The sequence below is a fragment of the Xenopus tropicalis genome, chromosome 5 (genome assembly GCF_000004195.4).
Source record: "Xenopus tropicalis strain Nigerian chromosome 5, UCB_Xtro_10.0, whole genome shotgun sequence".
Lineage (NCBI taxonomy): Eukaryota > Metazoa > Chordata > Amphibia > Anura > Pipidae > Xenopus > Xenopus tropicalis.
Window position 1 is genome coordinate 26,884,243 of NC_030681.2, and position 17,483 is coordinate 26,901,725.

The window sequence follows — 17,483 nt, forward strand, 5'->3', positions numbered from 1 at the left end:
ATCCTAGACATTGTCATTTCCAGGCTTCATGGAAAGCCAGACAGCCATGTTTGTCCCACCAGTACTGGATGCCCTGGGACTGGTTACAAATTAACCGTGAAGAGACTAGTAACTTTTTACTTGTGGGGCTGTTAATCTTTTACCCTTATGGGGGGAACCGTGTTATATTTTACCACCACGACTTATAAGGTTGCAGAGGTCAATAAGAGTGTTACAAGTTTGACCAGCAATAATTATTAGCCAGTGCTACGTCAATAACACTGGGTGGGCCTTTTATTATTTTACTATGCCCCCCCCCACTCCATTACAAGTAACCCAGCAGTGATGCTAATACAGACCTCCTATTTCATTTACTAGTAGCTGGTCACCCACTCATTAAGAACAGTAAGAGGCAATTGACCATTTCAGTGGAGAACTTCCTCTGCTATTGTCAGCCAGATTAGAGCGCTCCATAAAGAATGCAGACAGCTCATTCTTCATGAGATCATCTACATTTCGGAACCCAGCTGTAAACTGCTCGGTCTGTGGGAGTTGACACGGCTGAAAAGATACAGCGATTTTCCCACAGGACCAAGCCGAGGAGAACATAGGCTCATGGTGGAATGCTTTTCCAGAGCCTGATTAAGTTTAAGTGTTTCTCATATACTAGTTTGTTTATGGTTTAGCTGTTAATCTAATCCTCTAAGTGCCAGAGGCCTCCTGACAGCAAAATCTTTTTTCTAAACAGAAATCACAAAAGATTGGTAAGAAGGGCCTTTAGAAAATTCTACACATTTATGCTTCTATTTTTTTCTTCTCCTTACGGCAACTATTTAAAGCTTTATTTTCCTTGTAGCGAGTAACTAGGCAGATATAGATTTCTCCTTTATTAAATATAACTAATCCCTATGCTGTATCAAATTTCATGGAGCAGAGACATACATTAACAAATATAAGTATCAATTTTACTGGATTCGTGGAGCTCGGCACTGTAAGAGTCAACCTCTGTGTTTGTTGCGGAGTAATTTGAAGCACCACATCCAAAATCTACACATTTTGGATTAGATAACAGAAGGCATTGTGGGTTATAGCACTGCTGATTGGATTAAAAAAAATTACCAATTTGGCACGTTTTGCCCGTCCACTGAGAAGGACAAATGCATTTAAAGCCATCGACCAAGTCCTGACAGGTACCGCCGTAGCCACACGGATTGGGAGAACATTCGTCAATATCTAAAAAGAGAAGGTCTAGGTTAGAAGAGACTGGTACTGGTGGGAGACAGCCGCCAGCGTTCCCATGAAGCAATACGTACTGATGCTGCATGTGGGGCCCGTCCAGCCTCGAGCACATTGACATTCAAAGCCCACAGATGTTTCTAAGCAACTTCCCCCATTGTGGCAGGGATCAGAAAGGCAGGCATGTTCAGCTGAATTAAACAAAAACAAATAACTTTTAATTATTCAACGTTCAGGAATGTCGCTAACAAAAAGGGACGACGGGGAGGGGGGGGAAAAATTCTTTTACTGCTGCTTCTACTCAGTAACTAGACCACCTTGCCCTGGAAGATGTGACCAGCACTAATTCTTCGATATCTTATTCTTATTAACAGTTCTTGCTTTAACAGAACTTCAAACAAGGAGGAAATAATCTTTCATGCTAAGCTGACCTGATCAATGTGCCATAGCTTAGACCAACTTGAGTCTCAGCCAGGACCAGCAGATTCCCATAGCCTTTACTGTAAGGGGAGGGGGGAGGAGATAAATGAGAACTTTAACTGGTTTTATGCTGGATTGAGTTACAACACTGCACTCATGGGTCAAAGGAAATGTGCAGATCTACAGGGATTTGTAGAAGAACACCTGATTTTATTTGTAAATATACAGCAGAAAAAGTCTACCAAGAAAAATGATTACAAAATAAAAACAAAACTTACCAATTTCGCAGTTTAGTCCAGAGTAGCCTTCAGGGCAGGAACATTGGTATTTGTCAGGGCCGGTGTTGCTACAGGTGCCTCCGTTGAGACATGGTTGGTAAGTACCGCAGTAGTTAAGATCTGTGCCAATAAAGTGCTGAGCATTAAAAATAGTGAGCATTTCATCTAAAATCCTCATACTAACATGCGAGTCTCCCTTTCACCCCCCGTAAAAGTTCAGCCTGGCACAATAGATTGGGCACTTGACAATGAGCAAATGAGGACTAAAGAGATATTAAAGGATAATGGATCTCTATGGGCTGCTTATTTCTATTGAGTTCTTATTCTCATGCAGTAGTTACTTTATTTTCTGTGCTTTGCTTGGCGCTACGTTTCCAGGCATTTTTGTAGCTGTTGTGACTTTGAATCTAGATAGTTTGACTTTACAATAGCAGAAAAGCATTATAACACGTGAGTGCAATTAGCCTGTCATTAACGTGTCCAAATTACCATCAAGAGCTAACAAATCTAACAAGGCTTGCCTCTGCCCTGCAACTTTCTCAATTCTGCCCTTGCAGCTTACTGAGAAAACCAATATTGCTCTATTTACTTTAACATCAACTGATGGTTGCTAATGTAGTGACGGAGTGCAGTGCCGAGATGCCCGGCAGGGGAGAGACAGTTACTGTACCTTTGTCGCACAGCTGACCACCCCAGTTGGTTTCACACAGGCACTGCCATGGTTCATTGCAAGTCCCATGGACACATCCTGGGTGAGGAATGCATTTGTCGCAGTACTGGCCTTGCCATCCGTATTGACATCTAAGACAAGAACATGTGAAAAATCCAGATTTTAGTGCTCAGTGCCAGGGCAAAGAGGAAATCTTATCATGCAGAGACGCCCATAAGACTCAAACAGGGGTGGGATAGGGTGGTTTCTTGTTAATAAACCTACTAGCAGTTTTGCCAAGGTCTCCAAGCCAGTCTTTCCACAAAAGAATAACTGTTCTGGGAGACCCTGCATGGTGCCATGGAACACAATAATACTCTATTCTCAGGTCATTTAAATGAGACAGGGAGGGTGGGTGGACTCTACAAATCAATCTTGAGACTATGGCAGAACAGACAATCAATTGCGTGTTTGAGAGAAAGCCGGGGAACAATGGAAATGTCGCTTTCCTGTCTTTAAAATAAATAAATAAATAAAATAAAAAGCATTCAGGAAGAATGAAAGTTAGAAAAGCCTCTATTAATCTTGGTTTTCCTGAAATTAAAACTTTGTTGTTTAACCATTTAGTTCACAAAGGGGGTGCCTGATATATAAATAAGAAATAAAGAAAAAACAAAACATTTCTGTGCTAGGCCTTCTGTTTCTGACTTTATGGCCAGAGCTGTGTGTACGATGGGTATTGCATATTCAGGCCCCTAGCTGCTTAAATCTAGTTACTTCAGTAGCACGAGGATGTAGGGCAAGCTGGCTCATAGGCCTCAAGCCAATGGGTCCATTTCTCTATTATAGATTCCTGCCCATGGTAAAAGTCATTGGCAGCAACATGGAGGGACCTGTCGCCAGTCTCCCTAATTGGGAAATTTTAATTAGAGCATCCATCTGAAACTTTACCCTTGTAACGGTTCAACAAAATAACCCATGGACAAACACAAGAACCAGAGTCATTTGGGCAGCCCCTTCCAGTTTTGTAAATGAGAAAAAAAACCTATGCGACTCGAGCCCAGGGCTTTAGGAGTTTTCCCAAGGCATTAAGAGCCTGTTTTGCTAATAGATGTGTAAAAGCAAGCCTCCCTGTGTTCGATTTATCATCCCGGCACTGTAGTTTTTATCTTAAGCAAGAACAGACATTGCACTGCACCTAAGCCCTTGCAAATTCCAAAGAGGACAGGGGAATGCAGGAATCAATTCTCTGAATTACGGAAAAGATAAAACAAGATCCTTAACGATACAGTTCGGAAGCCTTGCCAAAATTAACACAGCAATGCACATATTGTAAAAAGGGCTAATAAGCAGTTATCCCATAAAGCCTTATTATGAGCTGCTTTAATTAAAGAGCCCAGGCTGTAGTGACATTCCTGAGCCCAATTTTACTGGTTTAGCCCAAGGATAGGCAAGCTCTGGATACCGTCAAACTACAACTCCCAATTTCCTTCTGCCTATGGAGTTGTGGCAGTTTTAGTTAATCTAAAAAGATCTGATTAAACAAATTTAAGAAAAAAAAATAGTTCCAAAAATGTCCTTTTTGTTTTTATACAAAGAAAGGACGCTAGAAATAGCTTAAGGCAACCAGCGCATTAAAATAGAAAAAGAAACATGAGTCCAGAATAGCAAGATGTGTTGTTTTCCTTGTCTGACAATGCATATGATCAGCGTTATCATGAGAAATTTCAATCATTTTGCCTAAATAAAGAATCACAAGGAGATGTGGCATGGCTTGGCAGGCAGTGGGATTAATAACTGGCACCACGGGAAATACAAACCCAAGACACCAGCTTTTCAAACAACTTTACTTATACAATGGCTACACCATTATTCATTTAGGGAATACCAGCTGCTGGTAGGACTATAGGAACTATAGAAACCCCAACTAGTAGGTACTATGGGTGTCTAGGGTACTTGGCCATCTTTATCCCAGAACCTATTAATCAAGGTATCATTCAGTCTTTTATATGGTCTGTGTTATGTGGTATGGCATGGCTAATCAAAACCACAAAGACTTTCTTTTTTTTTTTTTTTTTAAATGGATTACTTGGAAACCTGGGGAAGTCCAGTAACCCATACCAACAAATCAGAAGTTAGCTTTTCTAATACAGTTAGAATCATGGATGGGACCATCGGACCAGTTGCTACAGGGACCTGGACCACAACAAAACCATCTCTCACTTTCTCTGCACACCTCAAGATTAACAAGATAAACTGACAATACTATGTACATGAAGCCCAGTGCAGCACTAGCCTCCCCCTATCTCTGGGACCGAAACCCTACATGACTTTTTGTTAAAATGCAAATGGACTGTGGGAAAGTTGCACCTTAAGCAAATAGGAGCAATAGTGCGTGTCTGGCCAGCGAGTGGGAGGTGAGCGGCACGGAGAGAAAGGCCTAACATGAGGAAACAATGCCTGTTGTTCTGACACAATGATTCATGTTTATTCTTCAGGACAAAAGGGCAGCTCACTGGACACCTAAAACTATTCCTTGTTTCAGGACCCCAATCACAGATGCTAAGTGGGAACCCCACGTGCCACACAAGTAATCCATAGTAACCAATCCCATTCTGCAACCTGCTGATTGGTTGCTGTGCAGTGTGGCAACTTCCAAGCCCCTTACCTATTTAGGACCACTAGTGATGCCGCCGTTAGTTAGTGTAAATGGGGGAAATTCAGATTTTCCCTTTAACCCCCAAGTTTAAGTGCACGTAGAAAGGAATGTTCTGCGCATACATTACAATCTTATGTTTTTATTACATGTTTAACGGATGGTCAACATCTCTAAACAAGGCATTTTTCTACTAACATTTGTGAGGGCTAATAATAACATTAAAGCTGCACAGAATGCTCCATTTTTAGACACAAAGCAATATTACTCAACCATAGGAAGCAAATATAGAACAGTGGGGTTTTTTTTTTAACTACACATTGAGAACAGAGAACATGTAACACAGGAGCAGACTAAAATGGCCGAATAAAAGAAGATCTGTCACTTCAAGTAGCAGCATTTTAACGATGAAATAGTTTGGGGGACGACTAAAATCTGCCCTCCATTGTATGGAAGCCAGGACAGCGCCAACTTCAAAGGCCAGCGACAAGCAGTGTCTACTGACGAGATTCCATCCCGGCCATTTACCTCTCAGCACTCAGGTGCTGGCTCACAGCAGCAAAGGAACCCAAAGACTTGGCTAATCCTGCTCTAAAGAATACTGAGAGACTTGGCTTGGAGGCTGGTCAGCAAGAGTGGATTAACCTGTTACCTGCCAGAGCTTTAAAGGGATACCTTATTATTTCCTTATGAATAGATCCAATACATGTAAGTCCTGAAGTGAAACATAAAGAGCCGCGGCCATGCCCCTAACAGCTAAGCGATTCATTTAGAAAGTACCATTCTGTGGGACAATAGACTTTTCATGCCAACGCAGACTGCAAAACCCTTCAATCATTGCTCCCAAAATCTTCAAAGTAGAAAGGTAACTGTAATTTACCTGCACTCTCCTGGCGTCTTGCAAGTACCATGTTTTGAGCTGCAGCCTTGACGACATATTGCTAAGAATACACAGAAAAGAAAAAAACGATGATAAAGCCTATGTCTGACACACAATGGGGCTCATTTACTAACTCTGGCCAGGTTTGCCACAGTGCTGTAACCAAGAGCAACCAATCAGCAAAAAGCTTTTATCAGTCTACTGCAGACAGTATAATGAAAGCTAATCTTGGATTGGTTGCTGTGGGTTACTGCTGCATGGGAGGAAATTCAGTGTTTGTACATAAGAGCAAAATTCTATAACAATGTCTGAAAAGTATATTTTTTAATACAATATTTAATCAGTTGCCCCTTAAAGACTATGGCACAGTGGGCATTTTTGTAGTCCTTTTTTGCAGCCTTGACTAGAACACTTGCAAGTTATTTCAATAATAACTGCTATCATTGGCCAACCAAAGAGTTGATGCAAACAGGACTGAGTAATGGTGGTTGGACAGATTGCCACCAATTTCCAATCATTTCACTTGTACTCAAATCTATTCCTTAACTCCAAAATGTAAGATTCTATTTGCGGAACCTAAATGAAAAGTTAAACATATACCTTTGTTACATTCAGGCCCCATCCAGCCTTCCAAACAGGTCTTATTTCCATTCTGATCGCACGTGTAGTGTCCGAAAAAGTCATCCCGCGGGCGACAAAATTTGTTGCAGCCGAAACCATAATAATGCTCGTCGCAAATCACCCGAATCTGGTACTCGAAATGAGTCATGCCGGCGTTCTGTTTCAGCGTTTGCCACTGCCGACTTGGGTTAATCATACCAGAATGGAGGGCTTTGTCTATGAGATCACCGGGGTCTGCCGAGAGAACACACACACACATGGAATGGTGCCTTAACTGTCTAGTTTCAATTTTAATGTATCACAAATGTTCTCAGTGGTAAATAATAATTTGTTTTAAAAATACGTTTAAAAATTCTCACTCCACATCATTCCGTGCATATTTTATGCCAGGAAAAAAAAGAAAAAGAAAGAAAGGGCAACCAGTCTTTTCAAAACATGTATGTGTTTAAAGCTATAACCTGAAATAATATTTCACAGGCAGCCGGAATATTGTACACATCTGTGGTATTTCACTGGCTACGCTGGGCCTTATGACTTAAACGATCTAACACCGCCTTACGACCTGCAGCAGGCTCGACTCTTAACTGCGAGGTGAAGAATTATCATAAAACATTTAAATTAACTTTTGTAAACAGACAAAATGCACACGAGCTGGGGAGGGGGGCGCTTTACGCAGTGGAACTAATTTTAAGGTCCATTTACTCCGCAGAGGGAGAGAGGCTGGCTTATAAATGGACCTGGGGAACACAAATATACATTTGGAATTCATTACAGTCCTTATAGGATAAACGTTTCTAAGCTGTAGACGCTATATAAGGAAAAGGAAGTGTTTATATTTGTATTGGAATAAGCAAGGCTGCCCCGTGGGGGACGTAGATCTGTTTTAGGGGTGCAGTAAGAGTTACTAATAGAAAAAGAATCATCTGTAAGGCTCAATGGTTTACATAAATACTCCCTTTCAACAGATTCTCTATTAACGTTGGCTGAATGATGATGCTTCCCTCTCCAAAATCATAACTAAATATAAATATATACCTCTGCTATACCCTGAACATGCCTTAGTATAGACATTTGTCATTCTTGTAATTGAAAACAGTTTAAATGACTTATACTGTGCAAAAATGGGATCATTTTCATGGCTCTGATCTAAATTCTAAACAAAAAAAGATGCTTATTTACATATAAAGGCAGGCCTCAATGAAAGCCACATTGGCCTAATTAACACTGAAATAAACACACAATGCAGAAGACAGACTGTAGAACCAGGAACAAGTTAGATACAATGTGTGTGTGTGGGGGGGTTATGTAAAAAAAATAAATAAATACAAAGTTTGCCCTAAGCTCGTAGCAACCAATGACATTTTTCTTTCATTATGTTGACATGAGCAAAATGCTTGATGGCATTTTGTTGTTTATTCTTGCTATTCTACTATGTTTAAGCTTATATTTTATCTCATGGGGGCATTTTCTTCCTAGAAACTCTAAGGATATGAGGGGAAATATTTCATTCAATCCAATCTTGGAAGAATCTTAAGTCCGTGCCCATTTAGTAACTGGCAGACATACTGATTTTTACTGGACCAAAACCTTTTTCTATCGTTACATACGGTGGCCCGTCTCCTGTTTCCACACCTAACATTATTAAATGGGAAGCACTCTGGCCGAAGTAAAGTCGGACCTTCATTCTGATGCTTTTACCTACATGTTCACCTGTTTTCTGCCAGGCTGCTAGGCATTAAATGCATTAGGAGTGGTGACAGTGGACATGGGCGTTTTGGCTACCACCGACTACTGCTGCTGTTTTCTATATATATTTTTGTTCCGGCTCATTTGCTGTTATGTGTGCACCCTGGCACAAACATTCACTTACTTACCATTAGTGTCATTATTGTAATCCCATGCTTCCACAACCAACGTGTAAGATCTCTGAAAGAGTGGAAAGAAAAATATGATTGAAGGGGGATAGAAAAAAAAAAACAAACAAACAAAAATAAATAAATACATCAAACCGAAAATACACATTCAGCAGTCACTTGCCCTTTTTTCACACGCATAGCTGCTGAACTAACAGCTCTGCTGCTCTATAGTTATCTATTGAAACCAAAATAAGCAACCGATTAGCATTGCATCAAACATGATCCTCTTTAAGCTCTCTAAGCTACCTTATCCAGCCTGACTCAGCAAGACCTTTTCACCTTAATTCTCCCATCCCTCTCAAGTCCTAACGATCCCCAGAATTTAACCTAGAACACACGTAAGTCACCCCCAAACACTCTTTGGTTTGATCCACTCTATACTTCCAGCTTTATTCAGCTTTGTACTATGGAAAATACCTGTCTGTTCATGTAGAAACAATCTACTTTATGCAGCATGCAATAGGTGCGACATAGTACATATTTAAGGGGGTAGTATTTTTAAATAATTGTCACTAATATGGAGGCATTAGCAATGCAAACAAAAAAATTAAGCAATAAAGCCATCTCCATGTGTCCCAAGCCCTATGGGTGTAAACATGAGTTTACTAAATTCTTTCAAAATGTAGGAACCATCTGTAAGGTATATTCCATTTATTGATTCTTACGTATGATGGCAACAACTACTTTTCCGTATTTCACAGACATTGGTAGGAGATGCCATCGTTCATTTCTCGGCAGAAGCATTCTTCCTTAGAACTCAAAGGCAAATACACGCAGATGAATAAAAAAGAGCCAACACAAGAAACCTTAATCGGTTTTCTATTAATAAAAAATTATAGATGCAGTAGGAAAAACATGTTTTTCAGGGGACCAGAAAAAAAATATGTAAAATCACAGAAACTGTAAAATCAGGGAATTATACAAAGAATTTTATATTGGTGGGACCACAAAACAAAGATGTAAAATAGAGAAAACTTAAAATCAGAATGTGTAAAATTGAAGTTTTGCCTTCAATTGTAAATGGGAGTGTGGCAAACGCAATTATACAGTCGTTTGTCAACAGAGGCAAAATCGGAAATTCCCAGTTTAATAAACTGGATCCCTAAAAAGAGGAAAAGAATGATCTATACACACAACGGTACAAGCTCATTTGAGTCTCAGCAAATAGTAATGCACTGAGCATCTGAAGTGAAGTCTCCTGAGATTTCCTTCATTCAGCACGTCTTTGAAAGCTTTGTCTGCAGTAGGCCATCACTGCTCCCACAAGTATCAGGTAACGAAGAAAAGAACTGATGAATTTTCGAGAGGTTGGAGGGAGGAAAGGCTCTTTAACACAAAGCCTAGGTCCTAAGCATTCAAAACCATGGGGCAGAGCTATGTGTCACATTTATTGGCACACTAATCTGCCCATGAGATCTCCCAACATTCCAGTAATAATCATAAGCATCTACTGCTTAAACGGACTCCGCGCTGGAAGAATGCCAGCAATTGTATCCGACTACCTTTTATCACCACTTCCCAACATCAGACTACAGTTAGAAATACTTATCCTTGGAGTTTAGGCCTTTAGAGCCTTGCTATGTTTAAGGCCCGGCAGGACAACTTTACAACATCTCTTTATAAGACCAAGGTGCCTTAATCCTATTCGTATTTTTGCCCCCCCCCTTTACTGAACAGAGTCAGTACCTATTAATGTGGCTGCAAACGGAGGTTTCTGGCTCAGTCATGGTGCCAGCTGTAGATCCCCAACCACTTGGAAACAAATGGAATGCGGTAATTACACATATAACATTAACCAGAAGCTCAGAGCATTTATGAAGAAAGGCAAAACACCTCGGAGGTGTAGGCATGAAGATAACTTCAAAAGTCAGCACAAACATAGATCTTCTAACTTGACAGAGCATGTAGACTTTGAAGGAGAGTTCTTCCTTGGACTACAGCCTAAAGATGTTTCATATTCAAAAGGGACGGATTCCATTTTGTACACAGATAACCGTGGGAAAACCCAAGACACGTAAGCAGATTGGGGCGAGTTCCAACATGCACAGAACTTCCAAAACAAAGGCTACCAGCCAAGAACAATTATTGCGGAATATGCCTATTTTCACAAACAAATGCTTACTATTTTTAAACAGGTGAAATGTAGAAGTGACCTCACTTGAATAAGAAGAATTTGAACTCTAAAAAATGAAAATCTGGTGTCTTTTTTTTTGTTACCATTTCAATACTGATTACCAGCCCCAAGGCCCAAGCTTTCTGGATGATAGATATAGTATAAAATTATATGAAAGAATGAATAAGTCAGTATGAATCAACCTAAAATAACGTGGTGAGTTGCCGATTCAACTTTCCACATAGCTATTCATGGCAACACAATAGGGCATATCTGCTGGAGGGTAAAAGTAAAAATTTCTGATATTTTCACAGAAACATAAAAATAAATTTTCAGCAAGAGAAATTTCTCTAGGTTCAGGCCAGCACATTACCATTAATAATACAAAGCAGCAACTTTTGCATCTCATTATCTACAAAACCTTCTCTATATCTTTGGTTCCAGAGTTTTGACTTTGACTTTAGTCTCACAAAGCATAACAAAGTACATATCAACTCCAATACAAGTATTTTTGCAGGCTGCAAAGGTTCTTCTATGGCAAATACAGCATGGACATTAATGATAACCTCAATCCAGATTATCTCGGGAAGAAATTAATAATTAGTGCATTATTTAGGAATTTTATTTTCATGCCTTCTGCAGACATATGAGGCCATCAGATGGCTTTTTGCAGCATCCACAGTCAGTGATTCAATCCCAGTTATTATACCTGCTTATACACGCAGCGGCTGAACCTGGGATCAGCCTGCTAAATAAAGCAGAATAAAAGAGAAGCTTCATTCACAATTATAATGGGAACTATTCATTTAATTATGGGTGAATGCACAAGAAAATCCACTCTATGGCATTCAGAGGGACTGAACATATCTGCAGTGACGGCAACCGGCAGGTTTTAATGTTCCCATGACCATAGATGACCCCAGATCATCTTTAAATATACACTCTCCCTAAATAATAAAACGGCACAGTCAACATATTCAAATGAGAGATACTCTGTGTGTCAAAGATCAGCTGTGTGCCGATAATGTCACACCTAATTAGCCACCAGAGGTCTGACCCTGAGCCAAAAGACACATCCCTCCGGGGGATTAGGAGACTTAAGCAGAGACGGAAGAAAAGCTGCATTGGCTTTATTATGGTTTGAAAAAATGAGTGAAATATGTAGGACATTATTAAGAAGAATTTATATGTTTTTGGGAAATTACATGGACGCATTTGTTTAGATGATGCTTATATAACCTAAAAATATTAATTATTACTATTATTCCATATCATTTGTATCTGGATTAATTCATAACTTTCTATTGTGATACTTAATATAATAATAAGTATGTATCATTTGGAATATACCATTTATCAACGAGCTAGAGGGGGTTTATACTTCCCAGTGAATGGCCTGCCCTGACAAGCACAAGATGCAACAGGAAAGGGGATATCTGAAAGTCACAGCCTACAAGCTCTTCCCTTGCCTTTAACCACAATAATTATGCAAAATACTCCTCCACATGAAAGCCAACTTCTCCGTGTAAAGACCGAGACATAACAGGATATGATGGAGAGGAGCAGCCACAGCTCTCAAAGGCTTTTAGGGGTGGCAGCAGAGGCTGAGGATGGTAATGGCCTCTAGGGGAAATCCCACCAGCACTTTTGGCTGAGGAGAAGGCTTCCTGCTGTGCCTTTTGGCTTAGGAAGTGCCGACCAGGAAGAAGCCAGAAGACCACACAAGCCTACCAGCAACAGCTAACCCATATTCCCTCGACTGCTAGGCACAGCATTTGCACTTTATGGAAGGATAGCATTACAGGTTCTTTAACCTAAATCCTCATATACCCACAATCCTTTTGGGAACTTGTTTTTCATCACTGCGCCACCCTTTATTTCATGCTTATTACCCCACAGTATATGTAAATACAAACTCAACATGTGGATCTCCAGACTAATGCATTTGGCTCAACAACAAGGATAGAGAGGATAGGACTTTACTGATCCTTTTCTTTGGTACCATTGTGAGCTCTGCTATAGTCACTATTTTGTTACTACACCCAATAGAGGCCTTGAACCCAAAATCTAACAAAAAAAACATTTTTTTCTACCTAATTTGTCCATTTATTTAAAGGGGTTTCCAATGTTCAAATGGGGTCAGTGACCCCAGAAGCAAAAAAAGCTATTGCTCTGCGAGGCTACAATTTTATTGGTACAGTTACTTTTTTTGTTGGCCTTTCTATTTAGTCACTGTCCTGATCATATATACCAGTCTCCTTAAAAGCAAAGCCTGGTTGCTAAGGTAATTTGGACCCTAAGAACCAGATAGCTACACAAAAAAATAAATAATTAAAAACTACAAATAATAAAAAATGAAGTTGCAAATTGTCATCATACTTTGTACATCATGCTGAAAGTTAATTAAAGGTGAACAGCCCCTTTAATGCAGCAGAGATGCTCTGGCCTACCTACACTAAATAACTGAGGCAGCTATGTGTCTATATATAATAAGCCCACATTCTGGCTGGATGTGTACTGTATATATTTTAAAACTATTCCTTACATTTATCAGATTCTTGGCCCATTTTGCTTATAAATGGGATACAAAAAAACATTATTTCTGTATGGCATGCCAATATTTCATAATGTTTTCAAGCTTGGTTAAAATTGAAAGCAAATAGACGCCAGCCCCCCACCCCACGCATTTGAAGCTTAATATGCGAGCTGGGCTTTCAAACAGGCACTAATCCCAAACTGAAGCGCAAGCTGATGATTTTACAAAAAAGCTAATTTTTACAACTCACACACACGTGGGAGTAAATCTTTTCAGACACTCAAGGAGTTTAAATCTGGCCGCACACGAAGCGAGGTGGCCAGCCAATTCAGTTGTTTCTAGCCGAAATGGTCAACCATCAATCCATGTGCGGGGCCCTCAGCCAACCATAATACAAGTCTGATTTGCTATCTGATTGCAGTCAGTCTGAACTGAAAATCTTTTTTCTTGATGACCCCCACCCCCAATTTGGATTATTATTGCCCAACAAACACACCCCTGTGGTATCTCACAGGAACTGACCATAAGTGTGACCAGCCTACTGAGTACGACTGATTGAAAATGGGAGTATTATACTGGCATATGCACAGTAAAGCTAAAATATATCATTTTTTTATGACTAAAAACTGATCAGTACGTTTGCGTGAGGTAAATGTTCCCAGCAGGTTGCACCGTGGCTCTAATTTAAGGTAACAAAGCCTCGCTTGGGCCTTGTCAGTAAATTGCTGAGGCTATGGAAAGTAAGCTTTCACATAATTCCTAGAGAAACAAAACGAAACAAAACTGATGAGCAATCCCATATTTACTGATGGGGCAGCAAATAAACCTGCTTACTCGACTTGCAGCACACGGAAGTCCGTGGTCACGCTGCGCATGATCAAATTGCAGGTGGCAGTAATGGAGAACATACGTGCTAACATGTATGTTCATTTGACAGTGATTAAATCACTATGAGTTACAGCAGGGATTCCAATTCTTACCACCCCCTCCCCTTACAGCTCTCAGTTCCTAACTCCATGGGATGCTTAGAGTTGCAGTTTAACCCATAATAGAATACCACAGGTTTGACCTCTCTGCTTACATCAGGGGGGAAGAAAAACATTTATTGTCAAAAGATTATTTTTCAGGATAAGCAAAGCCACAAGCTGTGTGTATAGGCCGCCCTGGGCTACAGTCGGCCTTATCTGGCCAGATAAATAACACAAAAAGTTGCCGCTCTCCCAACTATGTGCAGCTGATCTCTGATCTGGCAAGCCCACTGGAATACTGAGCATCCTGTGAACACATAATATGCTGAAGTTGCCATTGTGTGAAGTCAGTCCACGGTTTGTCTGGGAGCCGAGCTCTGCTGAGTCTACTGCTGGTTCCTGTTGCTCCGTGCTGCATTATCATTATTTTTGGATGGGCCCCATTATGTCCTGTAATCCTCACTGCAGTCAGAACGCTTATGCTATTGTTCTTGGTTAATATTAGCAGTCACTGCCCGTCTGGGTGGCCAGACTACTATGTGTTCTGGTCTCAAGAGTCTTATGCCTTTGGACTGGGCCATAAGGGAAAGACTGGGGCCACAGGGAAAGACTGGGGCCACAGGGAAAGACTGGGGCCATAGGGAAAGACTGGCACAGAGGATTTTTTCTGTATAAGGGGGAGGGTTTCCCCAACTGTAGAAGATAAATGCTCAGTTGCTGGCTTTGTATAAAGAATATTAAAACTCAGCTTTTCTTACCAAATGACTCACTATTTCACATTAACCTAGCATCTGCAGGAATCCCAGTGATAATTAAATGCGGCAGTTACACAAGGGTGGCAAGGTTAATAGACGGAATACCAGGTGGGCAACCAAGCACAACAGTCAGGTTCACACGCGCAAGCATGAACAAGAGTCCTTTCTACTCATTTACCCAAACTGGGTTGAGCTGGTACAGAGCTCTGAATAACCGAGTGTAACCACACGTTTTATGATTCCTTCATAACCTGAAACGCCATGACTTCAAAACGACACGCCGCCATTAAAAAAAAATACAGCTATCCTGAAATCCACTGACCTTTTACCTGCCATTACAACTTCCTAGGCCTTTAGCTATCTTATCTGGAGGATTATTGCCCAAGTCTGTTTCCTCATCCTGAAATTCCAACGTGCATTATATAGTGAATATTGTACCCCCTATTGTAAAATATAAGTCATCAAGGAGTTCCATAACCATATATGCTTTTTATACATGTCACGGAATGTTGAGGTGACTCCTAATATCCTCATATTTTACAATAGGGGGTACACCCTGTGTTCAGTTGGGGAAGCTTCTTTACATAGAAAATCCTATACACTAACAGAGAATAAATAACAGTTTGGCATTGGGGGCTTTATTGGGTTTGTGAAAAAGTATAACTGTTACATGTTTGTTAAATCAGTAAATGATATAGAAGCCGCTTGCAATATACAACCCACTCTCTAGGCCTGACAATCCAGTGATTTGGCAATACTTGTACTGTTAAGCCCTTGTGTGACCCTAGACAACTACTGAAGCCCAAGACTAGAAGCCTAATTCTCACTGGTCTGCATCACATGACAGAAAAGACCAATCAACACGACTGTTTTAGTGCTCCCAGGAAGGCTGTATAATGTTGCCACTGGAAACGAGCTAAAATGGCTCTCACAAAAACAGAACATAGATATTCTTGTTCAGAACATACATATTCTCACAAACTATACTATACTTTTCAAAGTTGCTTGGGGGCTTAATGGTGCGCCTAGAATTTGGGAAAGCCATCTGCTGCAGGCTGAATAGGGATCAGTTATCTTTATGTACCCCCCACACAATCACCTTTATTAAGACAGAAAAGTCATGCAAGTACAACTTTTCTAGTTAACAGGTTTATATTTTTGTATTGGCCTATGGAGACCAATGATCCTTACTGACCCGACAGCAGACATCTGGTATTAAATACTCACATTTTCCCTAGTTATATCAGTAAATACCACTTTATCCAAGATTAACCATGAAATCAGTGCACTAAACTGCATTTTAGGTGCCGTGTGATTGGCTGCTCAGCTCCTTTAGCCTCATTGCTGGTTATATGCCCACTTCCTTGTACAGCAACTGCTAAACTTTCTGTCACTCAGCTGGAGAGGATCCAAACAATTTGTGTGTTTTGTGTATTACACACAATATACTGGTATAATTAACAGATGTGCAGGGAGTTTCAATTGAAAATAACGCTGTTGCTTTTATTAACCCATAAGCCACAAAAGAACACACACACAACCTTCCTGGATCACCCAGAACGTTTAGCAGCGCAGAAAAATGTTGCCCCCGACATAATTCCCCCCTTGATGCTCTTTGCTGAATTATCTATGGAACTGGCAGAGAGGTCTCCAGGTCACAGCACATCCATTCAGGACTTAACCTCAAGGGATTAAGGAATGCCAATATCATTTATCATCACTTTACAAGTAATGTATTCAGAGTAATGTAAAAAATTCAAAGGTGGACCCTGAACTGGATGGTCCCACTCACAAGGAACCGGCCAAACACTGCACAGTTGACAATCATATCTCATATATTTTTATAAATATACCGGCCAGGTCAGGGAAATTCCGGTTATGAGGCAAGCCTATCTACAGCCAAGCTTTCTGCTGCAGACTGCACAGCTACTTCAAAAAGGAAGGTGTTAATCTATCAACACTGCAGACATCCAGCTATCAGCAAGTAATCTGCTCGTGCTGCATGGCAAAACTTCTGAAGACCCAGCTTTAATGTTGCGATTATCTCCTGATAGCACATTCCCCGAAGGATGATAAGATTTGAGGAAAGTGTTTATCAAAAGAAAACACGCACTTGATGAGGTTTCCCCCAAATAATATTATCAGGCTGAAAACTAGAAAGTGGGTTACACATTTGAGCTATAAGCCTATATTTATATAGGCTACCAAACAGAGGACACAGACTGAAAGAGTATATAAACCTTAAGGATGAAGACACATGGAGCTACTTAGTAGCAGCTACTTATCACAGCTACTAAAATAGACAATGCTGATCACTTACTGATACTTGCCTGTGTGTTTTAGCAGAGGCAATTCTCAGTACTGTCTCTGGTAGGGCATTTTCTGGCATTCAGTAGCTGCGACGGTGCAGCTACTAAGTAGCTCTGTGTGTCTTCACACAAGAGCCATGAATATCCTGTAAAATCTCTCCTTATAA

The 17,483-nt window shown here is 40.5% G+C and overlaps 1 protein-coding gene across 1 annotated transcript in view; it reads right to left on the reverse strand.

Annotated features, from left to right (window-relative positions):
• Nucleotides 1–17,483, reverse strand: part of jag1 (jagged 1) — a 39,250-nt gene that overhangs the window by 13,691 nt on the left and 8,076 nt on the right. The window contains exons 3-9 of the mRNA XM_002931738.5: nt 8,594–8,645; nt 6,699–6,953; nt 6,099–6,159; nt 2,584–2,714; nt 1,914–2,033; nt 1,293–1,406; nt 1,099–1,212 (exon numbers count right to left, since the gene is read on the reverse strand). Coding sequence (XP_002931784.1) covers nt 1,099–1,212; nt 1,293–1,406; nt 1,914–2,033; nt 2,584–2,714; nt 6,099–6,159; nt 6,699–6,953; nt 8,594–8,645 — 847 coding nt within the window. The remainder of the gene's footprint in view (nt 1–1,098; nt 1,213–1,292; nt 1,407–1,913; nt 2,034–2,583; nt 2,715–6,098; nt 6,160–6,698; nt 6,954–8,593; nt 8,646–17,483) is intronic.